General features: G+C 39.0%; 1 protein-coding gene across 11 annotated transcripts in view; it reads right to left on the bottom strand.

The window, feature by feature from the left end:
• Window positions 1-16,684, bottom strand: part of dcp1b (decapping mRNA 1B) — a 90,432-nt gene that overhangs the window by 23,022 nt on the left and 50,726 nt on the right. For all 11 annotated transcript variants that reach the window (XM_072552256.1, XM_072552248.1, XM_072552249.1 and 8 more), the window contains one exon: window positions 1,814-1,880. In XM_072552256.1, the coding sequence (XP_072408357.1) occupies window positions 1,814-1,880 (67 nt within the window). The remainder of the gene's footprint in view (window positions 1-1,813; window positions 1,881-16,684) is intronic.

Raw genomic sequence — 16,684 nt, 5'->3', positions numbered from 1 at the left:
TTTGTCCTGCATCTTAATGCACAAGTCCACAATGGAATTCTTTCCACTTTATTGGAGCAGTGCAGCTCGAGCAATACTCATGGATCTTGATTTCATCCAAAATAAACAGTATGTTTGATTGGCATCTCATTGCGTAGCTACATCACATGGACTGACAGTGGTTCAAGGTAGCTCACCACTACCTTCCCAGGGGCAATTAGAGGCAAATAACACATGCTGATCTTACCAGCAAAGCCCTGATACTGCAAAAAATTTCTTAATGATTGCCAAAATACTGATTCAAAAATTCAGTGTATCCATTTTTTGGGTCTGCATCAGGTGCAGGATCAATCTTGAACAGTAAAGACTTGGTTCTGACTTTCATTGAGCTAGTGAGCTGTACAAACTAGAGAAAGGTCATCACTGTGATGTGACTGAAGATCTGACTGTACCTAGCATTGCACAGGACCTCAGATTCATGAACAATTTAACATCCATGCCAAAAGTGAGCTCAGAAGTGATACTAATGAGAAATAATTGGCTTGTGATCTTATGTTCAGAGCTTGCATTTATTTAGCATCTTTCGCAAAAAGGGTTCCTAAGGCACTTTAGAACTGATGAAATACTTTTGAAGTATACTCATTAACATGGAAAATGCAGAATTCAATTCGCACATTGAAAGACTGAAGAAAAAGCACAGCAATGTCCACATGATCTGTTCCTGAATGTTTGTTGGACATTAAAAGTTGATTGCTATTCTAAGCAAAACTAGTTTAAAAAATTTATTCTTGGAATTAGGAATTGCTGACTAGGTCAGCATTTATTACCCATCCCTAATGATCGTTGAGAAAGGTGGCAGCAAACTGCCTCTTGAACCATTGCTGTTCATGCATTGTACATACATCCACTTTGACTTTACAGAAGGGGTTCCAGGATTTCGACCAAGTGACAGAAGAAATGGTGATATATTTTCAAGTCAGGATGGCAAGTGGCTTGGAGAGAAAATTGCAGGTGGTAGCATCCCCATGTATCTACTGCCTTTGTCCTTCTAGATGGAAGTAGATTTGGAAGGTGCTGTCTGAGGAGCCTTGGTGAATTACTACAGTGTGGCTTATAGATGGCACACACTGCTGTTACTGAGCATTAGTGGCTCTTTTTCAAAATAAACTCACAAAATCTTTTAAAGCCTCCAAGAGAGCCGACTGGACCCTGCTTTAACTTACAAAATTAACTAGCCTAATCTTAGCACTATGGTCAGGACGTTTCAAAAACAGTTGTTGGCTGATGTTAATTGAGGTCAATTCCATTTATGGACTGCCTGTTTGGTCACAACCAAAATGGAAACTAAAATTGCTCTTCAGTAAAATTCTCAGAAAAGCCTTCAACACATATAGAAACATTAAATAATAGTATGCATGTAGCAAAATGAAATGCAAGTTTTAGAATGACAGTGCAGACATGTTTATTTTCTCACTTTACTCCAAAACCATGTGTATCACTTTTAAAAAATAGCATCTTAATATTTTTTATTTTTTAATGTCTCGACATTCAAGCATTAATAAGGTTCCATAACGAATTATTTAAGTCACAGTTAACTTCACGTATAATTATCAAATTTTATAACAGTCATGAACTGTGAAATTTAAATCTGCTTGTCATATTTGCTCTGCTCAGTCCTTGAATTGGGCGAATAAGAAAATGTGTAGACTTCAACAGAATGGGGCAAAAGAAACAGAAAGCATAAATTTGAATGCTGGTCCAACCAATTGAGGATGTGGCAGAGGGCTCTATTTCCATTATATTGAGACAGCAAGAGAGAGAAAGAAATACTTACTTCTTCATAAGTTCTGCAATTCTTTGACATTCCACCTCATCATAGAACCAGATCCCATAGATTGACACTGAAATTAATAATATAAAACAGGCATATGACAGCATGCAAACTAAAATTTCCTCTTAAATTTTCTCATTTTCAGCACTCACATTATAAATGTTAAAAATATTATCTTGGGCTCATGAAGAGGAGGCACTATCTACAATGAGAAAAAAAAAAGGCAGGCATAGCACATGCTAAAAATTGCAACTCCTGCCTGATGAAAAGTAGTAAACAGACTGATAAGAATTTATCATCTTTTCTGTCTAGCAGTATGATATTAGTTTAAAATACAGGACTCAAAATTGATACACAATTCAGCTTGTAAATAAAATATAAATAACTGCTCCACCATTAACAGTACACTGGCTGAATATTTAAAAGCTACACAGGGATGTACTGGAGTAATGTATCAAAAAGCCCACACAAAAAAAGTCGCTCCTCGTGCCACAGCCTCTTTGGTTTGTTGCTGAATTTGCTTGACAAAAACCAGCATGCTACCATTAATTTCAAGCAGAAATATTTTGAAGCAGTAAAAGGCTAACAGAGTGCCCTGGATCGGCTCTGGGTTATTCAGTTTTTAACATACTCTAATGTATGTATCTTTGAATTATGGAGTATCCCTCACCAACAAAAGCATTAACAGGTTTACTCCAAAGTGGATTAAGCTACACCATTTGCAAAATTCTAGCTATCAAGAATCTGTCTGCCTAAATGGTGCCTCACAGTACCAGGGACCCAGGTTCAATTCCAGCCTCAGGTGACTGTCTGTGTGGAGTTTGTACATTCTCCCAGTGTCTGTGTGGGTTGCCTCCGGGTGCTCCAGTTTTCTCCCACAGTCCAAAGACATGCAGGTCGGGTGAACTGGTCATTCTAAATTGCCCGTAGTATTAGGTGCATTAGTCAGAGGGAAATGGGTCTGGGTGGGTAACTCTCCGGAGGGTCGGTGTGGACTTGTTGGGCCGAAGGGCCTGTTTCCACCCTGTAGGGAATCTAATCTAAATGTTGCATTGGAGTGTCAAGACAATAACTGAAATAGATTCAGACCATTTCTCAATCACTACAGGAATGTAAAGATGGGTATGATATATATTATTGATTACCTGATCAATTAAATGGTATATGCTCCATAAGAAGCTAATCATGAAGGACATTCAATTTTGTAAACTAATTTGCTTGTTTTTAGAAATGGCTGCACAGAATTTAAACTATTTTCACAGCTTCATGTGCCTAGCTCCTTTTAACCAAAATCACTAACTCTAGTTTGTACATCGAAACATTTTCATTTCAAAATGGTTCCTATAAATTGGATTATTAACAGCATAATTGTTGGGAAGTATTGTGCAGTACAACTTGGACTTCAACTAGCAATGTTTTGTCTTTATTTTGATGACACAGAAGTCACAATAAAGACCATAATTCTAATTTTAAAATTTTAATGTCAGAAGTAACACACCATCAGGTTACAGTCCATCACAGGTTTATTTGAAATCATAAGGAGCAGCGCTGCTCCTTCACCAGTGTTTTCACAAGCTTTTGGAGCGTTGCTCCTTTATCAGGTGAAGTCCCCTGTTGAAGGAGTAGCACTCAAAGCTCGTGATTTCAAATAAACCTGTTGGACTATAACCTGGTGTCATGGCACTTCTGACCTTGTCCTCTACAGTTCAACACCGGCACCACCACATCATAATTATTAGTCAAAGTGATTAAAATTTTATGATTAAATTGTCAATATTACATAGCAATCATGAGCTGCAAAACTATATTTAGATCCTGCTCTCCTGTTTCAACCTCACTTTACTATTTTAGGAATATTGCATTAAATTTGAACAAGACACTCGAGATGGAAAAGACTTTCATCTACTGAGCACCGCGTGGTTCACCAATACCACCACTGCACTACATTTTGATGCCAGTCACAATAGTGTCACTTCCACCATGAATAAAGACAATTTTTGACAACTTTAGTCTTTTATGCAGCCTAAATCTTTCCGCAAGGAAAATTAAGTACAGATTATTAACCGTATTATCTTCACATTCCATGACTGCAATTACAACTTGCAGATATTTTGCAACTAGTTTCAGAGAAAACTAAAAATTAACAACACAAATGAAGACTGTGCCTTTTGATTTGCCAAATTCTACTGTATGCTCGAATGCATAAGTATTACTCTTAATTTCTATAGAATTTACCATACCAAGCTACTGAATCCCAATTGTGTGATATAATCAAAACTTTTTACAAAAGATGACATGATTAAGTGCAAACAGACTTGTTTGAGTAATACAGGGAGAAATCCAAGCATATTTTGACTGCTAGCCAATGGGCTACACTGGATGCATGATTTAAGAAAGTTGTATAAACCAGAGGATTTTGAATGGTGGAGGAATGGGGAGAAAAGGTATTTTCAACTGTAGTAAAAATATTTTTCTCCTCAGTGCAATTGTTCATAGTAGGCCTACAGAATCAAATTGAAGGCTTAGTAAAATAACCTGAGACAAAAATCAACAAAATAATTTTAAAGTACTGAAAGTATATTTTTAATTGATTCTATTAACAGCCAGAAACAAATGGTTGAATTGAATAAGGAGAGCCTGACACTCAGAGATGGCACTTCTGCTGGATTGATCTCAGAATGCCCTGATAGAATTAAAACCTTATTTGGGAGAGGGAACAAAGCTGCAAGGATATTTAATTACTGTCCTCCTCCAGTAGGGCAGACATTCCACTCCAGAAAACTTTCAACAAAGCAGTAACACACTTGGCCTTTCAGCAAAGTTTATCACTAGAGAACCTTAAAGTGACAGTGATTGCAGGATCAACAGGTTGCCAATTTGGGGTAGGGAATGGTAGGGGGTTGGGGCTGGGGCTGGGGCGGGGGGGGGGGGGGGGGGGGGAGGGGGAGGAAGTGGAGGTGGGTTTGGATCTGGGAGTTGGAAAAGAGCAGAGGTCAGAGGAAAAGGGAGGGGATTAACTTCCCGATTCACCGTCCCCAAATCAGGGACAAAATGCCTTTGAAAGACAGCCACCCCACACCCCATCTAGACAGGAGCAAATTCAACAATTGGTCATCTGTTTGGCATTGGTGAAATGCAATTCCTTCTCTTAAGGGCCTCAACAGGCATCTAGAAAAGAAGACCATCCACATGGCTTCTCACCCTGGATTAACCCAAGTGAGGCAGGGAGACAACATGGTCACCATCCCACTCAAGGAAGACAAAATGTATTTGTCAACTGTGGTTCAGTTCATAATCACTTGCCCGTCTGAGTTTCAAGATCCCACTTCAGAAAATCGAGCGCACAAAAATTACCAAGGCTGTCACATAAGTGCAGTACTAAGGGAGGTGTACTATTGGAGTTGCCATCTTTGGCATGCTAAAAACGTAGGGTCCATCTGCTCTGAGGTAAAAGTACAAGATCACATGACACTATTTCAAAGAAGCAGGCAACTTATCCTGGAACAATATTTGTGTGACAATCAACATCAAAAAAATTACCTGCTCACTATCACACTGCAGTTTGTGGCAATTAGCTGTGTACAAATTGGCTGCCATGTTTCCTATATTACAACAGTGACTACATTTCAGAAAGTACTTTCTTTTCCACTTAAATTGAATTGCACATTCTAAGACTGTAGATCTAATTGCAAATACAATGGTAAAATACCTGAAAGTTAGGAATGATGCATGAATTATTGACATGTTTCCATGCAGCTGATCGTATCTTCTGTATGAAGGTTGTAGGTTTGGGAGGTAACATAAGAATTTAAGAAACATGATGGAATGATCCATTCAGTCCCTAATGCCTGTCCTGCTCTACAACAAGGTCATGATTGATCTGTCCCAGACCTCAACGCCTGTTAAGGAAGGATCATTGATAAATTGATGCGGAAAATTGTGTAGGTGATACAGATTGCAGTCCTAGCGTTTTAGGCACGGTAGAACAATGGCTGAAGTGTTGGTAAACTGAGCAAATGTGCTGTGACAGCTGAACCAATCCAAGCAAGCAAAGTATTCCATCACATTTGTAAGTAGTGGAGGTTGGAGGCATTGGGAAGCAAGCTATTCATCATAGAACATCCAGCCTCTGATTTCCAGTAATTATAGTGCAGATGGCTGGTCTGTCAGTTTCCAATTAAGACGTTGATGCTGGTACCTCTGATGGCAAAACCATTGCATGTTACTGAACGTGCTGAGGTTCTTACTGGTGATTGATTACTATTGATCAGCTAAGATTTTTCAATCATGATCTTGTGATGGATAGCTGAATGTCAAACCCTGAATACCCACAACCTTATGACTCAGATGGGAGAGCAATTCATGAGACTAGCTGCCATGACATTTAAAAATATCTCAATTTCATCTGGCTTTTACAAATAAATGATTTATGGTATTAACTCAAATAGAACACAAAATAACTCTTCATAGTATTGTGTTATAATTAACACAGTTTAATGACATGGTCCATCAACAATACCAACATTACACACAATACTGACTTGAAACCTAATTTCCATATACTTCCCTTGCAATACGAAAAATACTTTACTGATGTTCGTTCTAGGAGACTCCAGAAGAAATATTAATAATTACTTGCTTCAAATAATGTCCATTTTTCCCTCTTTTTCTCTCTCCCTACCTGCTCCCACACACAGCTGGGTTAAAAATGTAGAGAATGTTTTGAAAGTTCATCACAAGATCGTGACAAATTCTTGGGAGAATTTTATAATCTTAACGGACTTGTATTTCGAGCATGGCTGAAGCTTTTATCTTTGCTTCCTCTTAAATGAGATGAAGGCCCCATATCAAAATGTCAGCACTGATGCATGCCACAATTTAACTCCTTAGAGTGGAGGACATCAACATATAAAGCCACCGTCCTTCTCCACCTCTCACTTTTGGACATGATTCATTAGGAAGAATAAACATTCTAACCCCAGCTTTGCCACAATGGACTGATCTTCAAAGAAATAACTTTGAGATTGATTTCAGCAAAAAGTAATAAGAATTTTCAATGAACACAGAATTATTGCCATGGAAGGTAAAAAGCTTCCATCAGTTCTTCATCAGAAAGCCACCATACAGTTGTCCAAACAACCAGCACAAGGAATGGATAGCAAATACAAAGGCATAATTGTGAAGGAGACACGGCTGAACTGCTTCTACACTTGTCCAGGAGGTAGGATTTTCTCATGTCTTTGCCCATGTCAACAATAACAACTTAAGACAATATTTTTAGAAAGTTGTTTTAAAAGCTGCATTTCAGATTTGGATCCAAAATTGGAAGATGACTTAACTGCATTTCTTTGCCCAATGATCAAATTTATGTCACCAACCTTTACAAGTACCTAAATACTGATATTTCCTGGTCTTAATTTCTGTTATCAATAACAAAAACATATCACAGATTACATTTATTTTTGCAAAAGATGATTGTAATGTTTAAAATTATAAAATAAACTACATGCAATACAACTATATTTTCCAAAATACTGTGAAATTTACAGTAATCTTATGGAAAGATATAAACATAACCAAATTTATCTTAATTTTCTGATAAAAACAAAGCAAGTCTTTCAAGGTCTAATATATTATTGCAATGCAATGTAAAAATTTGTTTAGCAAACTGCTTTTCAACACTTTTTGATTCAACACATTTTGATTCAACACATTCATTTCGTAATGCAGTGCAACAGAAATTCATCAGGTTATTTAAAATTGTAGTTCTAAAATTCTTCAGTCTGCTTAGTTTAATACATGTAGATAACATTTGTTGAAGAAATGATTAAACAGTTGCAACTATTCATAGTGGCTTCATTTTATGCATGCATTAATTTTAAAGTAATTAGAATCAAAATTAAAACTTAGTAGTACAATTAAAACTTACATGTTGGCAACAAAACCTCAATGTTGCAAAACAACTTACAGCCAATTAATTACCTTTGAAATGTAGTCACTACAATGAAAGAAATATGCAGCCATATAGCAAAGAATTAAGTGATTAAGTTATCTGTATTTAGGTTCTGAATTAAATTTAAATATTGACAAAGACGTAAGAACTTTGATGCTCTAATTTGAATGGAACAATGACACATAGGGAGTTGAGGCCTCATTTTACTGTCTCATCCAAACTATGGCACACACAACAACACTTCCTCAAATTGCAATGAACTGCTAACTTGAATGCTCAAAACTCTATGTAGGGCTTGAGCCACAATCTTTAACTCAGAAGCAAGGGAGCTACCACTAAGCCACAACCATAAATGGTCATAAAAATTACCAAATTGGAGATCAGGATGTAGATTTCCTAGGTAGGCGCTGTAGATCAAATCTTTTCATCACCTTGCTCTGTTCTCCCTCCCTATCTGGCAATATCCATTCCCTTTGCTAAAATCCAGTTTCAATAGCTGTGACCAACCTCTGGAACCTTGTGCCCACCATCTAGACTTTGCCTAGTTGACTACTAATCAAAAATAAACACGAAAGGCATGTGGCAATATTCTAACAGCAGACAATTACAGTTCAGTTCACCTTATCTTCATCCCATCCGAAAAAAATATATTGCATCACACTGTCCATTACATTCCATCATCCATTGTGTACGTATTCTGGATTTCTATGAACAAGTGTGATATTTGCACAATAATGTTCCACGTGAGCATAATGCAGGAATCCAATTCATATACTGCAACACCATTCTCGCTAATGATCATTACTGTGGATGCCATTCACTTTAGTTGTTCTCACATCTTATTTTATACTGTCCAAAAGAACACAAATTGACCTAGTTTTAAAAAAAGACCAAACTTCCTTGATAACAATGCTCATTTAGCACCCTGTGAAATTTCAACGTACTCTTTCTCGGTATGGGTTCAGCAACAAAAGATAATTAAATGAGTGACTGCTGTTCAAAGGTCTGCTTAATTATTGGCTTCTTTATTCTATTACAACATAATGAGGTGTAGCATGAGCAATTTGTGACTGCCTCCACCACTGTTATTTGAATTGGATAAGCTAGACAAATAGGTCTGCACTTTAACAATTAGCAACCTCATCATGTTTACCAGTATCCAGGTTAGCTCAGTTATTAGAATATAAAACCTTTTGTGGGCTATTTGGGCTCAAATTGTTCAATTGCTTTAAAACAAAAAAAGATTCTGCTACAAGGATCTTGTGGCGAAGTGGTAGAGTTAGAAAACCCAGTTCCAGTCCAGTCTGCCACAGAAATATTTCGTAAGATGCCCAAGCAAGTCGATTATCCAAATATCTAATCCATGGCATTGGTCCACCTATTCTAATGGCCAGAATCATTGCAGCAGAACCGGCTGAAATTGCATGTTGGGACTTACGTTGCAGGTGCAATTGCCTCTGGAGAAAATGCCATGGACACCTCAAAGATGATGACAGAAATAACAGGCATCTTAATCAGATGTATTTACAATACAGTAAGCTATCTCCATCTCACCCTCAGGGACAAAAAAAGGCAGCAAATTGTAGAAGTGGGCATGAATACAAAGCACCTTTAGTGTACAAACTAATTAAGGTAATCCTGTATCCGTGAAGGCGGCCTCAACAGTGATCTCGGGTTCATGTCCCACTACATGTGACCCCCACCACGCTGTTCTGTATCTGTAAAATCTTCCTTACTCTTCTGTTTTGACATCATCACCTTGATAAATTATTATGACCTCTCTACCTTTATTAGTTTGTACAGTTTTGGATTACTTATTACTTTGGTTAGACCCTCGACATGTGACTCTTCTACCCATCATGTTATTCCAGTCATTTGGTTTGTCTCCAGCACCACCTTAATTTTTTGTAATTATTGCTCTGCCTTATTTAATCTGATCATAGGTCATCCCTTTGCTTGTTACTCAGCTGTTGACACTTTACTCACATTGTCTGGCACTTATGATCACCTGCAGAGGCTTAATATTTGGCCTGTTGACACTGTACTCATACCATTTGTATGATTTTTAAAAAAAATCTCTCTGCCTGTAGATTCTTTGCCTGTGTGCTTTTCTCTCCCTTCACCTGATGAAGGGGCTACACTCCGAAAGCTTGTGCTTTCCAATAAACCTGTTGGACTATAACCTGGTGGTATTTAACTTCTGCGGTGTCCACCCCAGTCCAACACTGGCACTAATACACAATGAAGTAACACATCCTGACTCCCCAAAGCCTACCCCCACCATGAAAAATCTCAATTCAGCAGCATATAGAAGATTCTCTTCATGCCTGAATGAGAGAGATACCAACACTGAAGAAACTCAAAACCATCCTAGAGAATTCAACTTGGTTTGATCATGAATCACCTGCAAATATTTACTGTGCTGCTGTAGTGTATACCATTTACCAGATTCTCTGCAGCAATTTGTCAAGGCTCCTTCAATAGCACCTTCCAAACACATAATATCTACTACCTAGAAAGACAATGGCAGCAGATGTTTGGGAAATCCCATTAACAAATTCCCTCCCGAGGCACAAACATCCTGACTTGGAAACGTATCCCTATTCATTCAAGGTTGGTGGGTCAAAATGTCAGAACTCCCTTCAACACACAGCAGGCACCACGCTGCTTAGGTATCCTATCTGGATTGCAGTGGCTCACCACCACCTTCTCAAGGGCAATTAGGAATGAGGAACAAATAATAGCCTTGTCAGCAATGTTCACATGTCAACAAAATATTAGAAGTATTTCTATTTCTGATGCATCTAGTTCTTAGCCTTACCTTAGTACACAAATTATACTTCTTTTAAAATGTAATGCCTTTCATGACTTCAGGATTTTACAAAGCATGACATAGCCAATTTATTACCTTTTAAAGATGTAGACACTGTTGTCAGGTGGTAAATGAGTGACCTCACTAAAGCAATCAAATGACAACCACTTGAGGAAGGACAAATGATATAATAAACATGCCAAAATATGGTAAGGGAAGTATATTTTTGACTGCATGATCACTATGAATTATTTAGATATTGGACAGGTAATGGCACCCACTGCCATTATCCAAAAACAAAAAGAGCAAGGATCTGGTGACCGTTTTTAAAATAAGATTAATTTTCACATTCTAGGAAGTTAAGCATGTTCAGGCTAAAATTTGAATGCCTTCAGGTCCATGCCTCCTTATTTTGCAGTATCTTAAGAGTTGGCCCTAAATCTTGTCATAACTTTAAGAAGTTGAGACTACAAATAGCGTTAAAAAAACCCTAAGTCTTCCAACTGTCAGTCATTTGAGAGTAGTTCTATTTTGAACTCTCCGTGTGGTTTATACTTACCATAGAAATGTCAGGAATAAATGGAAAATCATAGTATAAAAAGAATTCAGCCTTGTGGTATCTACAATTCACACAGCACAAACAAGGTATTTTGCTTCTATGCAGGCTTTTTCTTTGGCAACTTGATTGATTGCACTGATTGTAGCTACAGGAGGTAAAGTTTTTAAACTTTAATTAAAATTGACTCAACATGTATTTTATAGATTACAAGACAAGGTGAAAAGCGCCAGAACAGGTAATGGGTGATCTGTTTGTGGGTCACTAGGACAGAGGTAGACGGAGAGTAAACTAGAACAGGGAGTACTTTATTGGATGCCTGATAGGCTCCACAGGCAGTTCTGGACTGCCCCTCTAGCTCCCACCTCTAAGACACCACTCTCAAAGAGGCAACAAACACACAACTACACACATAATGAGGTGTCAGATATTCTGACTTCTTTATAAGTTCAAACTTATTAATTGACTCAACATATTTTACAGTTTACTTAAATCAAATAAAAAAATAAAGATCAACTTTTAATCCCTAAATTACTAAAATAGTTATGAGGTAGAGATTCTTTTCATTCAATGCATTTAATTTGATTAAATCAACTACCCTCAAGACTAAATTATACTATGGGCTTTACCTTACGACATTTTGATCAAAATGTCAGTTTCACAGAGTTTCATGGAGGGCTTTTCTCCATAAAGACTCAGTTTTTTTAAACTACTGTCCAAAACACACCTCATTCACTCCGATAAAAGGTTCCTATGGTGCTCCTCTCATCTGATGCTAACCCGAATCTCCCACTCACTATGGGCAGAAATACTGACCACTGCTGGGATAGACAATCACCATATGAGACTGTTGGACACCAGGTCAAGTGTTGGCAATCTGGAGCTGTCCTACATGCTTGCAGACATTTGCATGAGAAGGAGAAATTGGTGTCTTATTTTACCAACAAGAACCTGGAAGTTCTGGCGGAGGACGTTCTGCAGAACAAGGCCACCCTATTTCCCCAGAACTGGCAATGAAGGCCATGACACCAAGCCTTGCCAATCTGGTTCAGAGGTTGCCATGGTCTGGAGGATTGTTCAGCTGTGTCAGAAGAACTTTCTCCACTTGCGAAAAGTAAATACCACCATCTTCACTCTCTCTGCTACTGTACTCAACTTCTACCAAGACTCATGCTCTACTACTCTCACCATTATTTGCAATAGCCTCTCTAATTCACTCTTGCCCATCCCAAACTCATTCTGGACTCCTGACCCTGCACGTCTGTGCCACATTTCCCTACCTGTAGCAGGACTAATGGCTATGTTGCCAATATTCTACGTCTCAGTATAGGAGAAAAAGGCCTAAGACAAGGTGAAACGCCAGGACAGGTCATGGGTGATCTGTTTGTGGTTCACTGGAAGCAGAAAAAGAACACAAGGTAGATGGAGAGTTAACTAAAACAGGGAATACTTCATTGGATGTCCTTTTGGTTCCACGGTCGGTTCTGACTGCCCCTCTAGCTCCCACCTCTGACACACCACTCTCTTAAAGGAGCAACAAACACCCAACTACATAATAATGGGGTATCAGATATTCTGACTTCTCATGCCCTATAAGGAGAGGGTCTTGATACTGGCTGGTGAAGACTTTGATGTCTCCTGTGGGTTTCCATGTCCTGGAAATCAACTAAGAACCATTATTAATTGTTACGTTACTCCCAAATTATCACCACTGTGCATTTGATGTTAACATGCCACAGCTTCTACACCTTTTTCTAAGCCAGGAAGGCACCAGTGGGGTGCCCATGTTATCTGCTGTCACAAGACTATGCATTATCCCCATGGTGTCAGCAATCCAGGACTTCAGGCAGGTTTATCGGGGGTACTGGACAACATAATACAAAGCCTGTAGGAATGCAATAACGGGGTTAGGACTGCTGACTCAACCATGCAGCATTTGGCTGCCTCCATGACAAGTTGATGCCTGCAATGGACAGCTGGTCCAGCAGTCTCAGTCAACTGGATATGTGCACAGATCTTCACTGCATCGTTCTTGCTCTTGATGCTCAATGCCATCAGCAAGGTGACAGGGGATCAAGGAATACTCAGAACAGAAATATAGGAGTACAGTGAAAAGTGTATGAAATTGCCATGCTCTGGTGCCATCTTAGCCAAAACAAAAGAAAACAAAACATTCAGATCGCTCTATGACTTCCTTGCCTCCACCATGAGTCCTTGCCGCCAGAAAAACAAAGTCTATCCCCTACTCTGCAAACACTCAGGTGTCCTGAGTCCCCACATGCCATTGCAGTTAGGCACCCAGGTCCAGTAATGTTCTGGAGGCATGCTCACCAGATGTCTCCTTTCAGGAAACTCTAGGAGGTGGCTGGGTATTCTACTACCACTAACTGACACCCTCAGCTCTGTGGAAGGTCACACTAAGGAGTAAGCACAGATACCATGCCTAGGCCCTCGAGACAAAAATGCACACAGGATCACCTGACCACACCTGCAAGATCAACAGGTTCTAGGACAGGGTCTCTTCACCCCAGCTACCAATCCAAGGAATGCACAGAGATGTAATAGACGGAAAGAAAGAAGACAAGCAGGTAGTATGGGAGACACATTGCTGTAAATGTGTTCTCTTGACGCCATCATGTGTGCACAAGTTTCTCTTTAGCTACAACACTATAGATACAGAGCTCTGGGAGGGTGAACAGTTCCTGCACCATGTGTAGACAATGGGTAAAATGCATGTGACTGTAACTTAAAGAACTATGCTCTACCTTTCTTGAAAAGACAAAATTGCTACTCATTACAAACATTAGTGGAATTAATTTGTAACTTGAATGATGTGGTCAGGAATGTATGGTAAAAGAACTTTGGCATGAGCTTACTGCATGCTATTTAAGGTTAAAAGTTCACAATGCATGTAGTGCTTGTATGTATATTTCAGCTTCAGTGAAGAGATGTCTGCCTATTGCTGTTGAAGGGCCTCACATTGCTTAAATTTGAAGACTATCCATTCACAGAAGAAAACACATCCTTCCCACTCCAGGTGTGGTCGCAGTCATTTTTAAATGAGTAGTTAGACTCCTCACTGATATATGTACAGCTCCCAGATTGTGACTCCTCGGATTGGTTGCACTTGGGCTCACAGGTCTGACCATTGCTCACTGGACCTGAGGTATGAATATGACAGCCTTGACTAACCAACTGACCAAGCCCAAGCCCTGCATGGATACTGGAGGCTGCCTGTGACTTACTGAGCTTAAACCCTTGACTGAAGACATCTCCCTGGACTAAGGGGATAAAAGTCTAAGACTTTGAAACAGAGAGCACATTTCTCATGACAGACGCAATTGGCCGATACGTGGCTGGCAGATGGTGTAGGTGTAAGACTGAGGTAGCATTGTGCCACTCAGCAACACATCCACCTCCCTGACTGATAACTGCTGACCAGCATGACAAGCAAGCCTGGCTTTGCTTGCACGAAACTGCAAGGCAAGTCTGGTGAGTCATTAAGTGTGACTGGGCATCATTGGCAAGACAAAGCAGGGATCTAAGCTTGGATCCAGTCTTGAACATCCAAGTAGGTGCTATATAAATGTAAGCTAAGACACTTAGCAAGCAGCCCAGAGATTTAACCTAGTCCAATCCACGAACTGGGTGCCTGTTCCTTCACACAAAGTGAACCTTGCAGCTGCAGTCTCGTGGAAGTTGGTGCACTGCAAAGTGCAGTATGGCAGGGCAAAAGCAAGTAGACTGGAGAAATAGCATGTTGGGCTGCAGGGGATGCCAGTGCTCATGTATGTGATGTGCATACAGCTGCTGGCAATGAAATGTACCCAAGGTGGAGACTTGACGGAAGAAGCGGTGAGCTGGAGCCGGAGCCATTTCCCTCCCGCTCCGACTTTCACGTTTGGAAATCTCATTGTCTAGTTTTTATCCATTAAGGGATACAATAAGAACATGCATATTGAGAAGGCAATTTAAGTCATAATCAGTGTGATAACAGCAATGATTTATGGTCAATAGGTCTCTTCCTGCTCACTAGCGAGAGTCCCACCTCAATATCTGGAACTTAATTGGAACATATGGCTTGTGCTCAACACTGACAAAAGCCTTGCTTGACTTTGACAATTCTTCAAAATGTCTTACGAGAGCCCATATCATTTGAGGCCAGAGAAAGATTCATCCCATTTATAACTCAGCTTCACAAAATAAAGCCACCTCAATGGTATGTGAAACTAGATTACTTGAAAAGATACTGAACATTGTAGAATATAGGAGTTGAAAACGAGCTAGATGGGAGGAAAGTATGAAGAAAGTTTCTTTCACCAGAAATATTTTTAATATGTTCAATATATTAAAAAAGTGAATTTAAGTCTTTTGGCTTGCTTGATATTAGAGTTAAGTAATAACGGAGTTAGAAAATAAAGATATTGATAGAGACCTTCAGATTTTGATCCTGTTAAATCAGTAAAGTCCAAAGCTTTCCAGCAACTTGTTTTAATGCATGGAATTGCTTCACATCCACACGGAACTCTATCTTATCTTAAAGTTTGCTAGAACACAGAGTGTTGGCAGACCACTCTTCACAGTCAGTCACAAAGACAGATCTATATGCAACCCAGACACAGCCAAAGCTTCCTTTGACTATAAAAGGCCTGATTAGATAGCAGACAGGAGACACATATCTACTCTCATTCTTAATAGTATTTTTAAAATTCTATTTATAATCTGAAAGGGATGAAACCTCCAATTTGTAATTAGTATCTGCACTAGTCTGTATTATGTATAAGTCCAAAATAGGCTTTAAAAATACAGTTTTACAATCTGACATTTTACAGAAGTAGTCTGTCAATGCAGATAGACAACTTAGGGAATGAAATAAAGAATGGCCACTATACAAATGTGCACACAGTCTCATGGAAATTGGTGCACTGCAAAGTGCAGTATGTGATCACAGACAGGAAAAGCTATGTATAAACACATGGCTTTCATTTGGATTACCAGATTTGATCAGTTCCATTCCCAATTTCAATTATTAAAACACTCATTTAATATAGTTAGCAATTTTAATATAGGGTTAAAACAATTGGTTGAAGGCTCTTGTTATGATAGTGTACTTGATAACAGATAAAGTGAATGATTTAAATGCCTGATTATACAACTAGTCATCACCAGGGAGTGACAAAGTCATGTAATGTAGTCACCATCTTAGCTGATAAATCCACTCATCAGGAGTGCTAAGAAGACACCTCCATTGAAGATCTGTCTTAAACCTCTAAACCAATATCCAGTTCATTTACATTAATGTAGAAAAAGCTAAACTAGTAATTCTAAAATTCAGTTGTTTCGTTGCATTGTCAGAATTAGTCTTTGGAATTCTTTACCACAGAGAACTGAGAGGGCAGAGTCCTTATGCATAGTTAAGGCTGAGATGGATAGATTTTTGATCAGTAGAAGAATCAAAGATTATGAGGAAAGGGCAGAAAAGTGGACGTAAGGAATTTCAGATCAGCATTGATCCAATTGAATTGTACAGCAGGCTGGGGATACTGAACAGTC

Source organism: Chiloscyllium punctatum, chromosome 32, assembly GCF_047496795.1.
Source record: "Chiloscyllium punctatum isolate Juve2018m chromosome 32, sChiPun1.3, whole genome shotgun sequence".
NCBI lineage: Eukaryota > Metazoa > Chordata > Chondrichthyes > Orectolobiformes > Hemiscylliidae > Chiloscyllium > Chiloscyllium punctatum.
Note: the sequence above shows the minus strand (reverse complement) of the source record. Positions and strands in the feature narration are given on the sequence as shown.